Source organism: Hemitrygon akajei, chromosome 21 (assembly GCF_048418815.1).
Source record: "Hemitrygon akajei chromosome 21, sHemAka1.3, whole genome shotgun sequence".
Classification (NCBI taxonomy): domain Eukaryota; kingdom Metazoa; phylum Chordata; class Chondrichthyes; order Myliobatiformes; family Dasyatidae; genus Hemitrygon; species Hemitrygon akajei.
The window spans coordinates 19,807,480-19,820,869 of NC_133144.1; the positions used below are offsets into that span (position 1 = coordinate 19,807,480).

Genomic DNA, 13,390 nt, shown 5'->3' on the forward strand with positions numbered 1-13,390 from the left:
CAACATCAATGGAAGGGAATAAGTAGCTGATGTTTCAGGCCCAGGATTGGAAAGGAAAGGGGGTGGGGGGTGGGCAGAGCCAGAATAAGAAGGTGGGAGAGGAGTACAACCTAGAAGGTGATAGTTGAAATCAGGTCGGGTGAGGGTTCAGGTAAGAAGCTGGGAGGTGATAGGTGGAAGAAGTAAAGGGCTGAAGAAGAAGGAATCTGATAGGAGCGTACAGTAGACCATGGAACAAAGGAAAGCAGGAGGGGAGAAAGGGAGAAGGAATCATGGATTGGTGAGGAGAAAAGGGGTGAAAGGGGTACCAGAATGGGGAATGGAAAAAGAGAGGGGGGGAAATAATTATTGAAGTTAGAGAAATTTATGTTCCCGCCATTAAGGTTGGAAGCTACCCAGACTAAATATGAGGTGTTGCTCTTCCAACCCGAGTGCAGCCTCATTATGGCTGTAGAGGAAGCCATGGACCAACGTGTCAGTGGGAATCAAAGTGAAGTGTGTGGCTACTGACAAATGCTGCTTTCCACGGCTCACTCTTCTCTCCTTTCGGGATCCTGCTTCTTCTGGCCTTCACCTCTTACACCTATCCCCTTCCAGCTTTTTACTTCACTCCCCATCCCCACCCCCAACCTGGTCTCACCTATCCCTTTCCAGCTTTTTACTTCACTCCCCGTCCCCACCCCCAACCTGGTCTCATCTATCACCTACCAGCTTGTACTCTTTCCCCTTATTGTAGCTTCTTCCTCCATCCTTTCCAGTCCTGTTGCAAGGTCTTGGCTGGAAATGTCGACTATTTATTCCCCCCTCCATAGATGCTGCCTGACCTGATGAGATGCTCCTGCATATTGTGTGTTACTCTGGATTTCTGACATCTGCAGAACCTCTTGTGTTAATTAGGGGCTTCTGATAGGCAGGTTCCAATTAACTCAACAAAACTTCAGCTTCTCTGTGGGAGCGGCTGTGAAAATCCAAATGCACTTTTTGAGCTTCTAGCATAATTTCTAAATCACCTTCATGGGTACAAGAGTTTTCAGCAGACGTTGTAAGTCATGAGGAACACACACGTTGCTGGAGGAACTCAATAGGTCAGGTAGCTTGAGGGGCAATAAACAGCTGATGTGGGGGGCCGAGACCCTTCATCAGGACAGTTCCCTTCATTATTGTTTCATCCAGAAGTGATGGATGTTTTTTCGAATGAATGCATTTGTCATTTCAGCAGTAACCTTTGCAAAAAATTCAAATGAACACCTCCAAACTTCCAAAGACTTTGATGCACAGGTGCTTGGGATAATCGGTATTAATCTATGGAAGTTGGTATATGGAATCTATTATCTGCTCTACCAGATCTGGCTATAATTTTGGCACTATTAGAGACAGGGTTGAATAGATTTGGCATAATAGCTTCTGCACCAGTTTCCCAGAAGAGGCAAGAGATACCCTAACGTTGAACAGGCTTCACATACAACTTGAGATTGTAGGTATTTTCCTGATAATTTGAACACACCATCTAAAAGCTGCAGATGTTGAGCGATTCATGCTCTGCTACCCCACCCATTAATGGAGACATTCTCTCTGTTTCCAATTATGCTTATCATCTGATTAAACTTCCCCTATTTTGTTGATTCTTCAAGGTCTCTGTTGGGAAAAATCTGAACCATTGGTACTTTAAGTGCTCAGATATAATCATCCTCATCAATGGCACCTTCAGCTTCCATGACAATTGTACTTTCCCAGACAGCAGGTGCACCTGGTCTACGACTGATACCCATGCAGAAAAGATGTCGCAAACCATGAGCCTTTGTGGACGTGGAGCTGGCAGATGATGGCCTTTTACCATCCGCAGCTTCTTTACTGTCAAAAATTGTATCTGTTGCAGAAGAAAGGATCACATTTCTGAACATCAGATTTTGCAAAAATTACATTCAACCCTGACTGCAGTAGCCCTTTTATGCACAATTGCTGGGACCCATCTCCTGCATGTTTGAAAAAATAAGGAACTATTTAACTATGATGTTGTTGGGATAACGGAGACATGGCTGCAGGGAGATCAGACCTGGGAAATGAATGTACAAGGGTATACGTGCTATTGTAGGGACAGAAATGTGGGCAGAGGGAGTGGGGTGGCCCTGTTAGTGAGGAATGAGATTCAGTCCTTTGCAAGGGGGGACATAGGGTCAGGAGAAGTAGAGTCTGTGTGGATAGAATTGAGGAACAGTAAGGGCAAAAGGACCCTAATGGGTGTTGTCTACAGGCCACCAAACAGTAGCATGGATATTGGGTGCCAGTTGAATAGGGAGTTAACATTGGCATGTGGCAAAGGTAATGTCGCAGTAGTTATGGGGGATTTCAACATGCAGGTGAACTGGGAGAATCAGGTTGGTGCTGGACCCCAGGATAGGGAGTTTGTAGAGTGCCTACGGAATGCATTCTTGGAACAGCTTGTACGAGAGCCGACCAGGGACAAGACTATTCTGGATTTAGTGTTATGTAATGAACAGGATTTGATAAGTGATCTTGCAGTAAGGGAGCCATTAGGAGGTAGTGATCATAATATGATAAGTTTTTATCTGCAATTTGAGAAGGATAAGGGCAGCTCGGAGGTGTCAGTGTTGCAGTTGAACAGGGGAAACTATGGAGCCATGAGGGAGGAGCTGGCCAAAGTTGACTGGACGGATAGCCTAGCAGAAAAGACAGTGGAACAGCAATGGCAGGTATTCTTGGGAATAATGCACAAGGTGCAAAATCAGTTCATCCCCCAGAGAAGGAAGGATTCAAAGGGGGGAAAGGGGCCACAGTGGTTGACAAAGGAAGTCAGAGATTGCATAGCATTAAAAAAAAGGAAGTATGACAGAGCTAAGGTGAGTGGGAGGACAGATGATTGGGAAGTTTTTAAGGAACAACAGAACTTAACTAAAAAGGCAATACGGGGAGAAAAAAATGAGGTATGAATGCAAGCTAGTCAGGAATATAAAGGAGGATAGCAAAAGCTTTTTTAGATATGTGAAGAGAAAGAAGATAGTTAAGAACAATGTTGGGCCCTTGAAGAATGAATTGGGTGAAATTGTTATGGGAAACAGAGAAATAGCAGAAGAATTTAATAAGTACTTTAGATCTGTCTTCACTAAGGAAGACACAAGCAATCACCCAGATGTATGGATGGGCCAAGGACATAGGGTAACAGAGGAAATGAAACAGATTGATATTAGGAAGGAAACGGTGATGAGTAGACTGATGGGACTGAAGGCTGACAAATCCCCAGGTCCAGATGGTCTGCATCCTAGGGTACTAAAGGAGGTGGCCCTGGAAATTGCTGATGCATTGGTAATCATTTTCCAATGTTCCTTAGATTCAGGATCAGTTCCTGAGGATTGGAGAATGGCTAATGTTATCCCACTTTTTAAGAAAGGAGGGAGGGATAAAACAGAGAACTATTGACCTGTCAGCCTAACATCAGTAGTGGGGAAGATGCTAGAGTCCATTATTAAAGATGAAATAGTGGCATATCTAGATAGCAGTGATAGGATTGGGCCGAGCCAGCATGGATTTACCAAGGGTAAATCATGCTTGACTAATCTGTTGGAGTTTTTCGAGGATGTAACCAGGAAGTTAGACGGGGGACATCCAGTGGATGTAGTGTACCTCGATTTTCAGAAGGCATTTGATAAGGTCCCACATAGAAGATTGGTGGGTAAAATCAAAGCTCAGGGCATCTGGGGGAAGGCATTGACATGGATAGAAAACTGGTTGGCAGATAGAAAACAAAGGGTAGCGGTGAATGGGTGTTTCTCGGAATGGCAGGTGGTGACTAGTGGGGTGCCACAGGGCTCGGTATTGGGACCACAGCTGTTTATGATTTACGTCAACGATTTAGATGAAGGCATTGAGAATAACATCAGCAAGTTTGCTGATGATACTAAGCTGGGTGGCAGTGTGACATGATGAGGATGTTAGAATTCAGGGTGACTTGGATAGGCTGGGTGAGTGGGCAGATACTTGGCAGATGACGTTTCATGTGAATAAGTGTGAGGTTATCCACTTTGGGAGTAAGAACAGGAAGGCAGATTATTATCTGAACGGTGTAGAGATAGGTAAGGGAGAGATACAAAGAGATCTAGGAGTCCTTGTTCATCAGTCACTGAAGGTGAATGAGCAAGTGCAGCAGGCAGTGAAGAAGGCTAATGGAATGTTGGCCTTTATTACAAAGGGAATTGAGTACAAGAGCAAGGAAATTCTTTTGCATTTGTACAGGGCCCTGGTGAGACCACACCTGGAGTATTGTGTACAGTTTTGGTCTCCAGGGTTAAGAAAGGACATCCTGGCTGTAGAGGAAGTGCAGCGTAGATTCATGAGGTTAATTCCTGGGATGTCTGGACTGTCTTACGCAGAGAGGTTAGAGAGACTGGGCTTGTACACGCTGGAATTAAGGAGATTGAGAGGGGATCTGATTGAAACATATAAGATTATTAAGGGATTGGACAAGATAGAGGCAGGAAATATGTTCCAGATGCTGGGAGAGTCCAGTACCAGAGGGCATGGTTTGAGAATAAGGGGTAGGTCATTTAGGACAGAGTTAAGGAAAAACTTCTTCTCCCAGAGAGTTGTGGGGGTCTGGAATGCACTGCCTCGGAAGGCAGTGGAGGCAATTCTCTGGATGCTTTCAAGAAGGAGCTAGATAGGTATCTTACAGATAGGGGAATCAAGGGATATGGTGACAAGGCAGGAACCGGGTATTGATAGTAGATGATCAGCCATGATCTCAAAATGGCGGTGCAGGTTCGAAGGGCCAAATGGTCTACTTCTGCACCTATTGTCTACTCCCCCCACTCCTCTAGCCCTGTATCTCTTTCACCAATCAACTTCCCAGCTCTTTACTTCATCCCTCCCACTCCTGGTTTCACCTATCACCTTGTTTCTCTCTCTCCTCCCTCCCCATTTAAAATCTACTCAGCTGTTTTTCTCCAGTCCTGCAGGAGGGTCTCGGCCCGAAATTTAGACTGCACTTTTATGCCCCATAGAGGCTGCCAGGCCTACTGAGTTCCTCCAGCATTTTGTGTGTGTTGCTCGGATTTCCAGTATCTCCAGATTTTCTCTTGTTTGGGGCGTATCCACTACTTTCTGTGGGATTTGTTGTGGAACTAAAATCGAAACCAGTCTTTAGATAATAAATCTGTAGCTTTCCAGCTGACACTTTGTGGCTAGTGAGTGTGGGACGTTCTGACTCTGGGAAAGGCAATAGCTGAATGTTCCTGCTATCATTCCCTCTGTTGTTTGGGGTTGACCATGGATGCCATAATTCACCTCACTGTTAACGGAGTATCTCTGACATTTAATGCACATTTCAGGAGAAGTCTGTTTTGTCACTTAACCTGGTTGGTTGTATATTCATGGAGCCACCCTTCAACACTATAACACAAGTTTGCACTCTGAGGCTTTTTGAACAACAGGAGTATTGAATATTCAAAAGTAGTTCTGCTAATTGGGATGTGTTACCATTGTAAATATGTCATTCTGTAGATTTATTTGACTATATTCCAAATAATAAAATTAAGTAGATGATTATAGCAATTGAAACATAATTAATAGTTTATAGTTATCTTTGTGTTGAAGTAGTATAAAGCATCACGTCAGCAGAATGATTTTCTGATGTTCTTCTGTAGTCTCTCTCCCCTCCCCAGAGGTTTGGTGTGTGAATAAAGATTTTTTGTTTCCCAGTTACAGGTTCCGTGTGGCTCAGTTTTAGTCAGTCACAGCAGCTTCCCCCTTGTGCACTGTCCTTTCCAGCGAGCACCGAGGATCTGATATCACTGACATACAAACCCATCACTAGTCTTCATTCAAAGTGATCTGTATCCCAGGAGGCTGCATGATTGGAAACATAAAACTGGAAATGAAGTAGATAAAAAACTCCAGCCACTTCGGTAACCTGTCCCTTGACCATGGAAAGAAAGACTCAAGTCTGGTCAGTCTGGGATCAGCATGCGTGCCTTTTCTGGTTGGTTGCCGGTGACTGTGTTGGGACCGCTTCTTCTCACACGTCATTGATTTGGATGATGGAAATCATGGCTTTGTGGCCAAGTTTGCAAACAACACACACAGATAAGAGGGTGGGGGCAGTTGGAGTTGAAAAAGCAGGGAGTCTGCAGATGGACTTCAGACAGATTAGGAGAACAGACGAAAAAGTGGCAGATGAAATAGCACGTCAGGAACTGTAAGGGCATGCACTTTGGCAGAAGAAATAAAAACAATGGTTTTCTGAATGGGGAGCAACTTCAGAAATCAGAGGTGCAAAGGGACTAAGGGACTTGGGAGACCTTGTGCAGGATTCCCTAAAGGTTAACTTGCAGGTTGTGTCAGTGGTAAGGAAGGCAAATGCAATGTTAGCATTCATTTCTAGAATATAAAAGCAAGGATGTAATGCTGAGGCTTTATAAGGCATTGGTCAGACCACACAGAGTATAGTGGGAGAGTCCAGGACCAGAGTACATACTCTACATTAGAAAGGAGTCCCTTTAGAACAGAGGTGTAAGATATGAAATTCATCACCACACAGCTTTAGAAGCCTAATCATTGGGTATATTTAAAATGGAGGTAGATAGGTTAAGGTAGGTTAGGGAGGGTGTCAAAGATTACAGGGGAGAAGGCAGGAGAATGGGGTTGAGAGGGATAACATGATAGGCTGGCGGAGCAGACTCAAAGGCTGAATTCTGCTCCTAAGTCTATTGACACCATCTCAGACTACTCACCTGTGGGTAACAAAACCAACTGTGGTGTTGCCCTTTGGGTCCCAACAGTGCTCGCTGGTCACTCAGAGCAGCAATTAATGCTACCTGGCCTTCTGAGTTTCCCCACCTTTTCTGTTGCCTCGGTGATTCCAACACACTGGGATATCACGGAGATTCAGGGAGTATGCTAATGAGAAGCCTTAAAAGTTCAGTGTCTGAGATTGAAAGAATAGCACAGCACAGTTCAGGCCCTTCGGCCCACAATGTTGTGCTGACCTTTAACCTACTCTAAAATCAAAATAAACTTAGTGCTTCATTTTTCTTTCATTCATGTGCTTATCTGACTCTTAATTGTCCCTAATGTATCTACCTCTACCACCACCCCCAGCAGTATGTTCTATATACTGATCACTCTGTTTAAAAAAAACTACCTCCGACACCCCTCCCCTTGTACTTTCCTCCAACCATCTTGAAATTATGCCTTCTCGTATTAGCTACTGCCATTTTGGAATATCTATCATCTTAAGCACTTCTGTTAAGTTGCCTCCCATTCTCTTTCACTACAAAGAGAAAGCTCTAACTCACTCAACTTTTCTTCACAAGACATGCTGTCTAATCCAGGCGGCATCTTGGTAAATCTCCTCTGCATCCTCTTTAAAGCTTCCACATCCTTCCTATAATAAGGTGACCAGAACTGAGCACGATACTTGAACTGTGGTCCAACCAACATTACCTCATGGTTCTTGAACTCATCCCCAACTAATTAAGGCCAACACCCCAAATGCCTTCTTAACCCTGTTTGAAATTAATCAAACAAATCTAAGACTTGACAACCCGGGGAGATTGGCTTGAGTTGAAAAGTTTGTGAAATCCCAGCAAGTTGGCCACAGTCCACAAGGTCAATCTGTACCCAATGTGGAGACATTACACACGTTTCGAGTAAACTGACACCGTGACAGCATGTTACACAAACCAGTCGCCACCTTTAATTATGGATCTATAAATAATTACATTGCAGCTTTAACACTGATGCTTTCAAGAAATTACATGGTAATTTTGAGAAGACTAGAATTTTTTTTTACAAAAACAATTGCTTCCCCCCAACAGTCGACCTGTGGCAAACAGTCGTGTGGCCTTGTATTTTTTGGCCCTTACTGGCTCAAAACCAAACACAACACGCAGTCTCTCCCTTACTAGGTAAGACTGTTAGATCCTCATGCAATATTTCCACCGTCAACCTTGTCACTCGGTCTGTCAGGAAGTTTGACTTTAAACTGATCCATCAGTCCTTCAATGATACAAAGACTGCACTGTGTAGAAGAGGTCACGATGACTCAAAGCCTTAAAATATCACAGAATCAGTCTCTTTTTCTCCCCACTGAGTTTCTACATTCTAACCCAGATGAACCTGGTGAATGTCCCGATACAGGAAAAGGGAAAGGGAACTGGCAGTCACACCAACTGGTTCCTTGCTCCCAACTTCCTAAAGGAGGCGAACTCAGGGAGACTAACATTACTGTCGGTGAGGAACACAAACTGCACATTCTCCACTGACAACTGGCGACTGACTAACCTATACACACAGAGTCTGAATAGCTGTGTTGTTAAGCAGCATGTCGAGGTTAAGTAACTGCTTGTTTCAGAAACAATATGCAACAAAAAGCACTGGAAGTACTTTCATTTACTGTATAACATACAGGCCGTTTTCCAGCCAAGTGTTCAAGAACTTGTAGTGATGGGTTTCAATCTGTCTTATTCCTTCCCAAAGGGAAGAAAAGTATTGTGGATGCAAAATGGGTTAAAGACAAATCCGTTCTCCTACTGAACGTTTCTCCCCCTCTGTCCATTCTTTTCATTGTCATAACACGTCTCAACATTTCCATGGCAGCTTGGAGTGATCACTACCAACAAGTCACTGGATGCCACTGTACTTACCCCCAGCAGAAGACTCTAAATGAAACACTTTTCTGAATGGGAGAGTTCACTCCCTTGGCAGGGCACAACAGTTCAATTATACAAAACATCTTTCCTGGTTTTCAATACAAAAAAAAACTTACTATTTTGTACAGTTTAAGGAAAAAGGCCTCTTCCCCCAACCCCTCTCATTTTGCCCCCCATTGCAATTTACTGAAATGCAACACTGTATATCTTGCATGCAGGATGTGATCCAGAGACAGGCTGTAGATTACTCCAAAATCTGGTGCTGAAAAGGAAAATCCACTCTGAAACCTGATATTCCTGCATTAAGAAATGGTCAACGTGAACTGATGCTTGGATCCAGTTAATAAAGGCATGCTCCGAGCATTTATCCAGTCATTTGGAGACTGAAGCTCTCTAAACAATCAAGGGATCCTGCTGCTAATATTCAGCGATTATCCAGTAGCTAACACTGTTGACATTTTGATTAGGTTGGAGATGGATTCTGGATGACTTAGTGTTCGCCCCTTGACCCACTGGTCCCAGGCTAACAAATCGGAACTGGCAAGCACGGCCATCGGGTACACTGTTGGCCAAATGCTACAGCTGCTCCCTGGTTCGGGAATTTACACCCCAGCGTCCTGCAGTCAATGAACACGTCACTCTTTGATCACTTGCAGATGTGGCTATGAGTGGCAACTTTATAACAGTGAAGGATGGGATGAAATGAGGAATGGACTACTCGAAGATTGTTTTGATGTCACAGCTGCATTGAGGAAAGGTTTGGGCTGTTGCATGCCTCCCCATCTCCCAATGTCCAAGGTCCAATTGCTTCGGTTTCATGCTAAGGTGCTGAGATGCTACAGAGAATGAGGTCTCCCATCAGGACAGCAAGCCTCGATTACCTCTCGCTGCTGCTGCGTGAAAGATGTTCTGAAATGAACAGCACAGGAAGTCCAGGTTAGAGACAAGGTCAAGGTAACCCTCCTGCAGCTACAGTCCCCACCCCCAGGCTCGGGGCACACCAGGCTTTGATGAGGCTTTCAATGAAACCACTCAAATGTGTCCGGTACAGGATTCACAGGCATGAACTCTGGAGGATCCTGATAAACATCCCCAAACCACACAATACTGTCTACTCCTCCCTTGTCCTCTACCCGAACCAATCAACACCACCTACCCCTCCCTCATCCACTAGTCAAACCCAAAGGCAGAGAGAGGGAGAGCACCTTCATCAGTAGAACTACTGCACTTGCAATGATAGTTTTACATAATCATAGACATGCAAACAGGCTCTTTGGCCCATTAAGTACAGGCCAACCATCAACCACACATTTACACCAATCCCACTTTAATCCCCTACCCTCTCATCAACTACATCCAGATTTACCCTTCATGTACCAACTAGGAATAACTGAAAGAGATAGTTAACCACCAACCCTTCTAGAGATCTTTATATCTATGAACATCCCAAACACACCACAGATTGAGGGACTTCTAAATAAATTACAGCAGCCACAGAACCATTTGATGCCAGAGCAAAATGTCAACGGCGTTTTAATCTGACAACAGATGATCCAAGACAATGATGGTAGGCTTGGTCCTGATGAGGTGAGAAATTGACAGGTGATTAAACCTAAATTAATAATAATGTAAATTTAATGTGTCCAGAATAGTGGGGAAGATGGGATGAGTTAGGCTCTGAGCTTTTACGAACATTTGAAGAGTGAAAATGCAGCCCTAAATGGACATAGCCTGAAGAACCTGTGAATAAGTTTGAATCTGTTTGTCATTTCTGTTCAACAATAACTTGCCCTATTAAAAATAATGACAAATGCTTCCAAATCCTGGGGCAAACTTTTTATATGAAGCAGTGTCACAGTCCCTGAAAAGTGTTAGGTTAAAGGCTGATATGATTGGTGTTTAGAATGTTATAAGGGACAGATGAGGTAGGGATGAATTATTTCTGCTGGTCCTGTGTCCTGGACAATAGGATACCACCAGAAAGTTAGTGCCAATTCTTTCAAGAGCATTTAGGAAGGACCTTCTTACAGAGCCAGTAATAACTACTGTACTTGTGTCACAGAGGATTAGAAACTTGAGCTGAATTGAGACAAGTCAAAATCAGAACCTAATTTATCATCACTGACATTTGTAGTGAAATTTGTTGCTTTGAGGCATAGTTCAGTGGAGAACATAAAAAATACTGTTACCATTGTTACGAACGTGCCACAACTCTGAGGGGCCGAAGGGTACAAAGTAGCCCCCTCCTTTTTGAGAATCGCAAGATCGCTATTAATTCGGGTCTGGGACCCAGGAAATGAGAGAGAGACGTCCAGAATACACAGGGGTTGGAATGTCTCCTGGCCTCAGCAAGGCGGAACCATTGATAACGGCTATTGTCTCTTCGAGACGGAATTGTGTATTGAGTACTGTACTATTCATTGAAGCCCTCAGGGAGTGACCTGAGTGGGCTGGTTGAGGGATTGCATCATCCCAACCTGATTGACATCTGAGACCCCGTGAGTAAAGATAAAAGAGGGTCTGGGGAACAACCCCTTCAGACACACCAGGAGAAACGTATGAGACCGGTGGAGGCTTGTGTGTGTGTCCATCCTTGCTCGGATGACAAGTCCTCCACGGAATGACCTCGCTAAAGGACGAATACAGATCAAAAGCGGATAAAGCAAAGCTGGCAAGTTCTATTCTCAAAATCTCTCTCTCTCCAACAATTGAAAACCCAGCGGTCCCCAAAGGCTGAAGCCTGTATGAACTGAGTGACTTTTATATTTCCACTGGACAATACATTATCCCCTAGACAACGATAGAGCTATTTCTTATTGATTATTATTATACCCGCACGTTTAGATTTAGTATTGACGACATATAGTATCTGTATATTTGCATTGATATTATTTTTGTGTATTTTTACCAATAAATACTGTTAAAAATAGTACCATCAGACTTCAACGGACCTCTCTATCTTTGCTGGTAAGTGACCCAGTTACGGGGTTCGTAACACCATAAATAAATAGTGCAAAAGAATTGCAAGGTATTTTTTATGGGTTCATGACCCCAAGGTGAGAGAAAACTCCCACAAGGACATTCCACTGATGACATGGGGCATGGAGCATTGACCAGAGTGCTGGGACAGGAGCCACACTGGACAGGCAACTAATCTGGATCAGTGCTCACCAACTGAACCCATGGAAAGTAAGGAGCTGGATGCACTATCCCCTGTGGAGCTGAAGCCCCAGTGGGATATGTGCAACTCCTAATGCCATTTACATGAGAATCAGAAAGTGAACCATTGTTCAAATGTGAGACTAGCAGGTAAAATCTCAGTTGTCTGAAGTACAGGTTAGAAAGGAGGGGATTTCACACACTGTGCACAATTTAACATTTGAGCATTTCACAGGGATGGAACAGCGCTGTGTGATGTGGACCTCCAAACTTGCCCTTTCAAATCTATTTCAGCTTTGCTCGACGGATGAAAGTGAGGATGCAAAATAAAGCTGGGACTGCAAGCAGACAGGCCAGTGAGCTCTTAGCCCTCGGGCACACAAACCAGCTGGAAGTTTCAATCCCTGGACTCTCAGCACACTTATAAAGTCCTAATGCTTCAAGGTACTCCTTGCTCTAGAACCATGTACAAAATGTACACAGCAGATTACTGGGAAAGGGGGCAGGGGAGGAGGAGGTGCAGGAGGAGCAAGTCAGTGTCAGTGAGAAATGTTTCACAGAAATGCTAGGAGCAGAAAATAGCTTTCAGCCACCCAACTCTACTCCAGCTTTTTTAAGAGGAGTGAGAGTTTGATTTTTTTTAGCCTAAATCCTTTATTTGCCAAATCCCCCGAATACTTTACCCAGATAATCCCAGAACTGATCAGTTATGAAAATTCCAGTGGTGTTCCAGACGTCTATCACCTTATTCCTCAGGGGTCCAGTTCCAATAGTAAGGCTGTGTTCCTTCTCAGTTCACCCAGTAACAGAACTGATTTCTCCCCCCAAACCCTATCAACTCCCTTCAACAATTCCAAAGTCTGGATCAGGTCTTCCTTGCTGAAAACCTAATCAGTGGCTTCAAAAGACCAAAACGGATTTCAAAAATCAGAGAATAGAAGAAGAAAACTTTTGGCAAAGAGTCTGAGCACCCCATTGGGAGCATTCTGCTGATAACACTGACCTTAATGTAATCATTTGGATCTAGACTAATGCACCAACAATGCTCACTCTTGAAGAAGCCTCAGCTTTACTGAGGTCAAACCTGTAAATGGACACTCTGAATCACAGCCTCATTACAACCTCACCAGCAACATCAAAACGTTTCTATTCCTCCTTCCCCCATTTCTTACCATGCCACTGGAGCTGTTCCTGTTATTTTCATCATGGCCAGCTTCTTCCATCTGTGGGAGAGACCATATAACCGTAAGATATAGAAATGGAATGAGTGTGCTTCACATTCAATCATGGCAGATTTATTATCCCTCTCAACCCTACCCTCCTGACTTCTCCTTGTAACCTTTGATGCCCTTACACATGGAGAACCTATCAACCTCCACTTTAAATATACTTGGCTTCCACAGCCATCTGTGTGCAGGTATTCCACCCTCTGCCTAAAGAAATTCCTCTTCAACTCCATTCTAAAGGGACATCCTTCTATTCTGAGGTTGTGTCCTCCACATTTCCCATGAAGCATATTTGGAATGACCCCAGGAAGGAGGAGAGGGGGAAATGCGTGATAGGGAGGG

At 44.0% G+C, this 13,390-nt stretch overlaps 1 protein-coding gene across 1 annotated transcript in view; it reads right to left on the reverse strand.

Annotated features, from left to right (window-relative positions):
• Positions 1 to 7,685: 7,685 nt before the first annotated feature.
• LOC140714136 (sorting nexin-27-like) overlaps positions 7,686 to 13,390 on the reverse strand; it is a 142,198-nt gene continuing 136,493 nt past the window's right edge. The window contains exons 12-13 of the mRNA XM_073024945.1: positions 12,995 to 13,045; positions 7,686 to 9,572 (exon numbers count right to left, since the gene is read on the reverse strand). Of these exons, the coding sequence (XP_072881046.1) occupies positions 9,522 to 9,572; positions 12,995 to 13,045 (102 nt within the window). The 3' untranslated portion in view covers positions 7,686 to 9,521. The remainder of the gene's footprint in view (positions 9,573 to 12,994; positions 13,046 to 13,390) is intronic.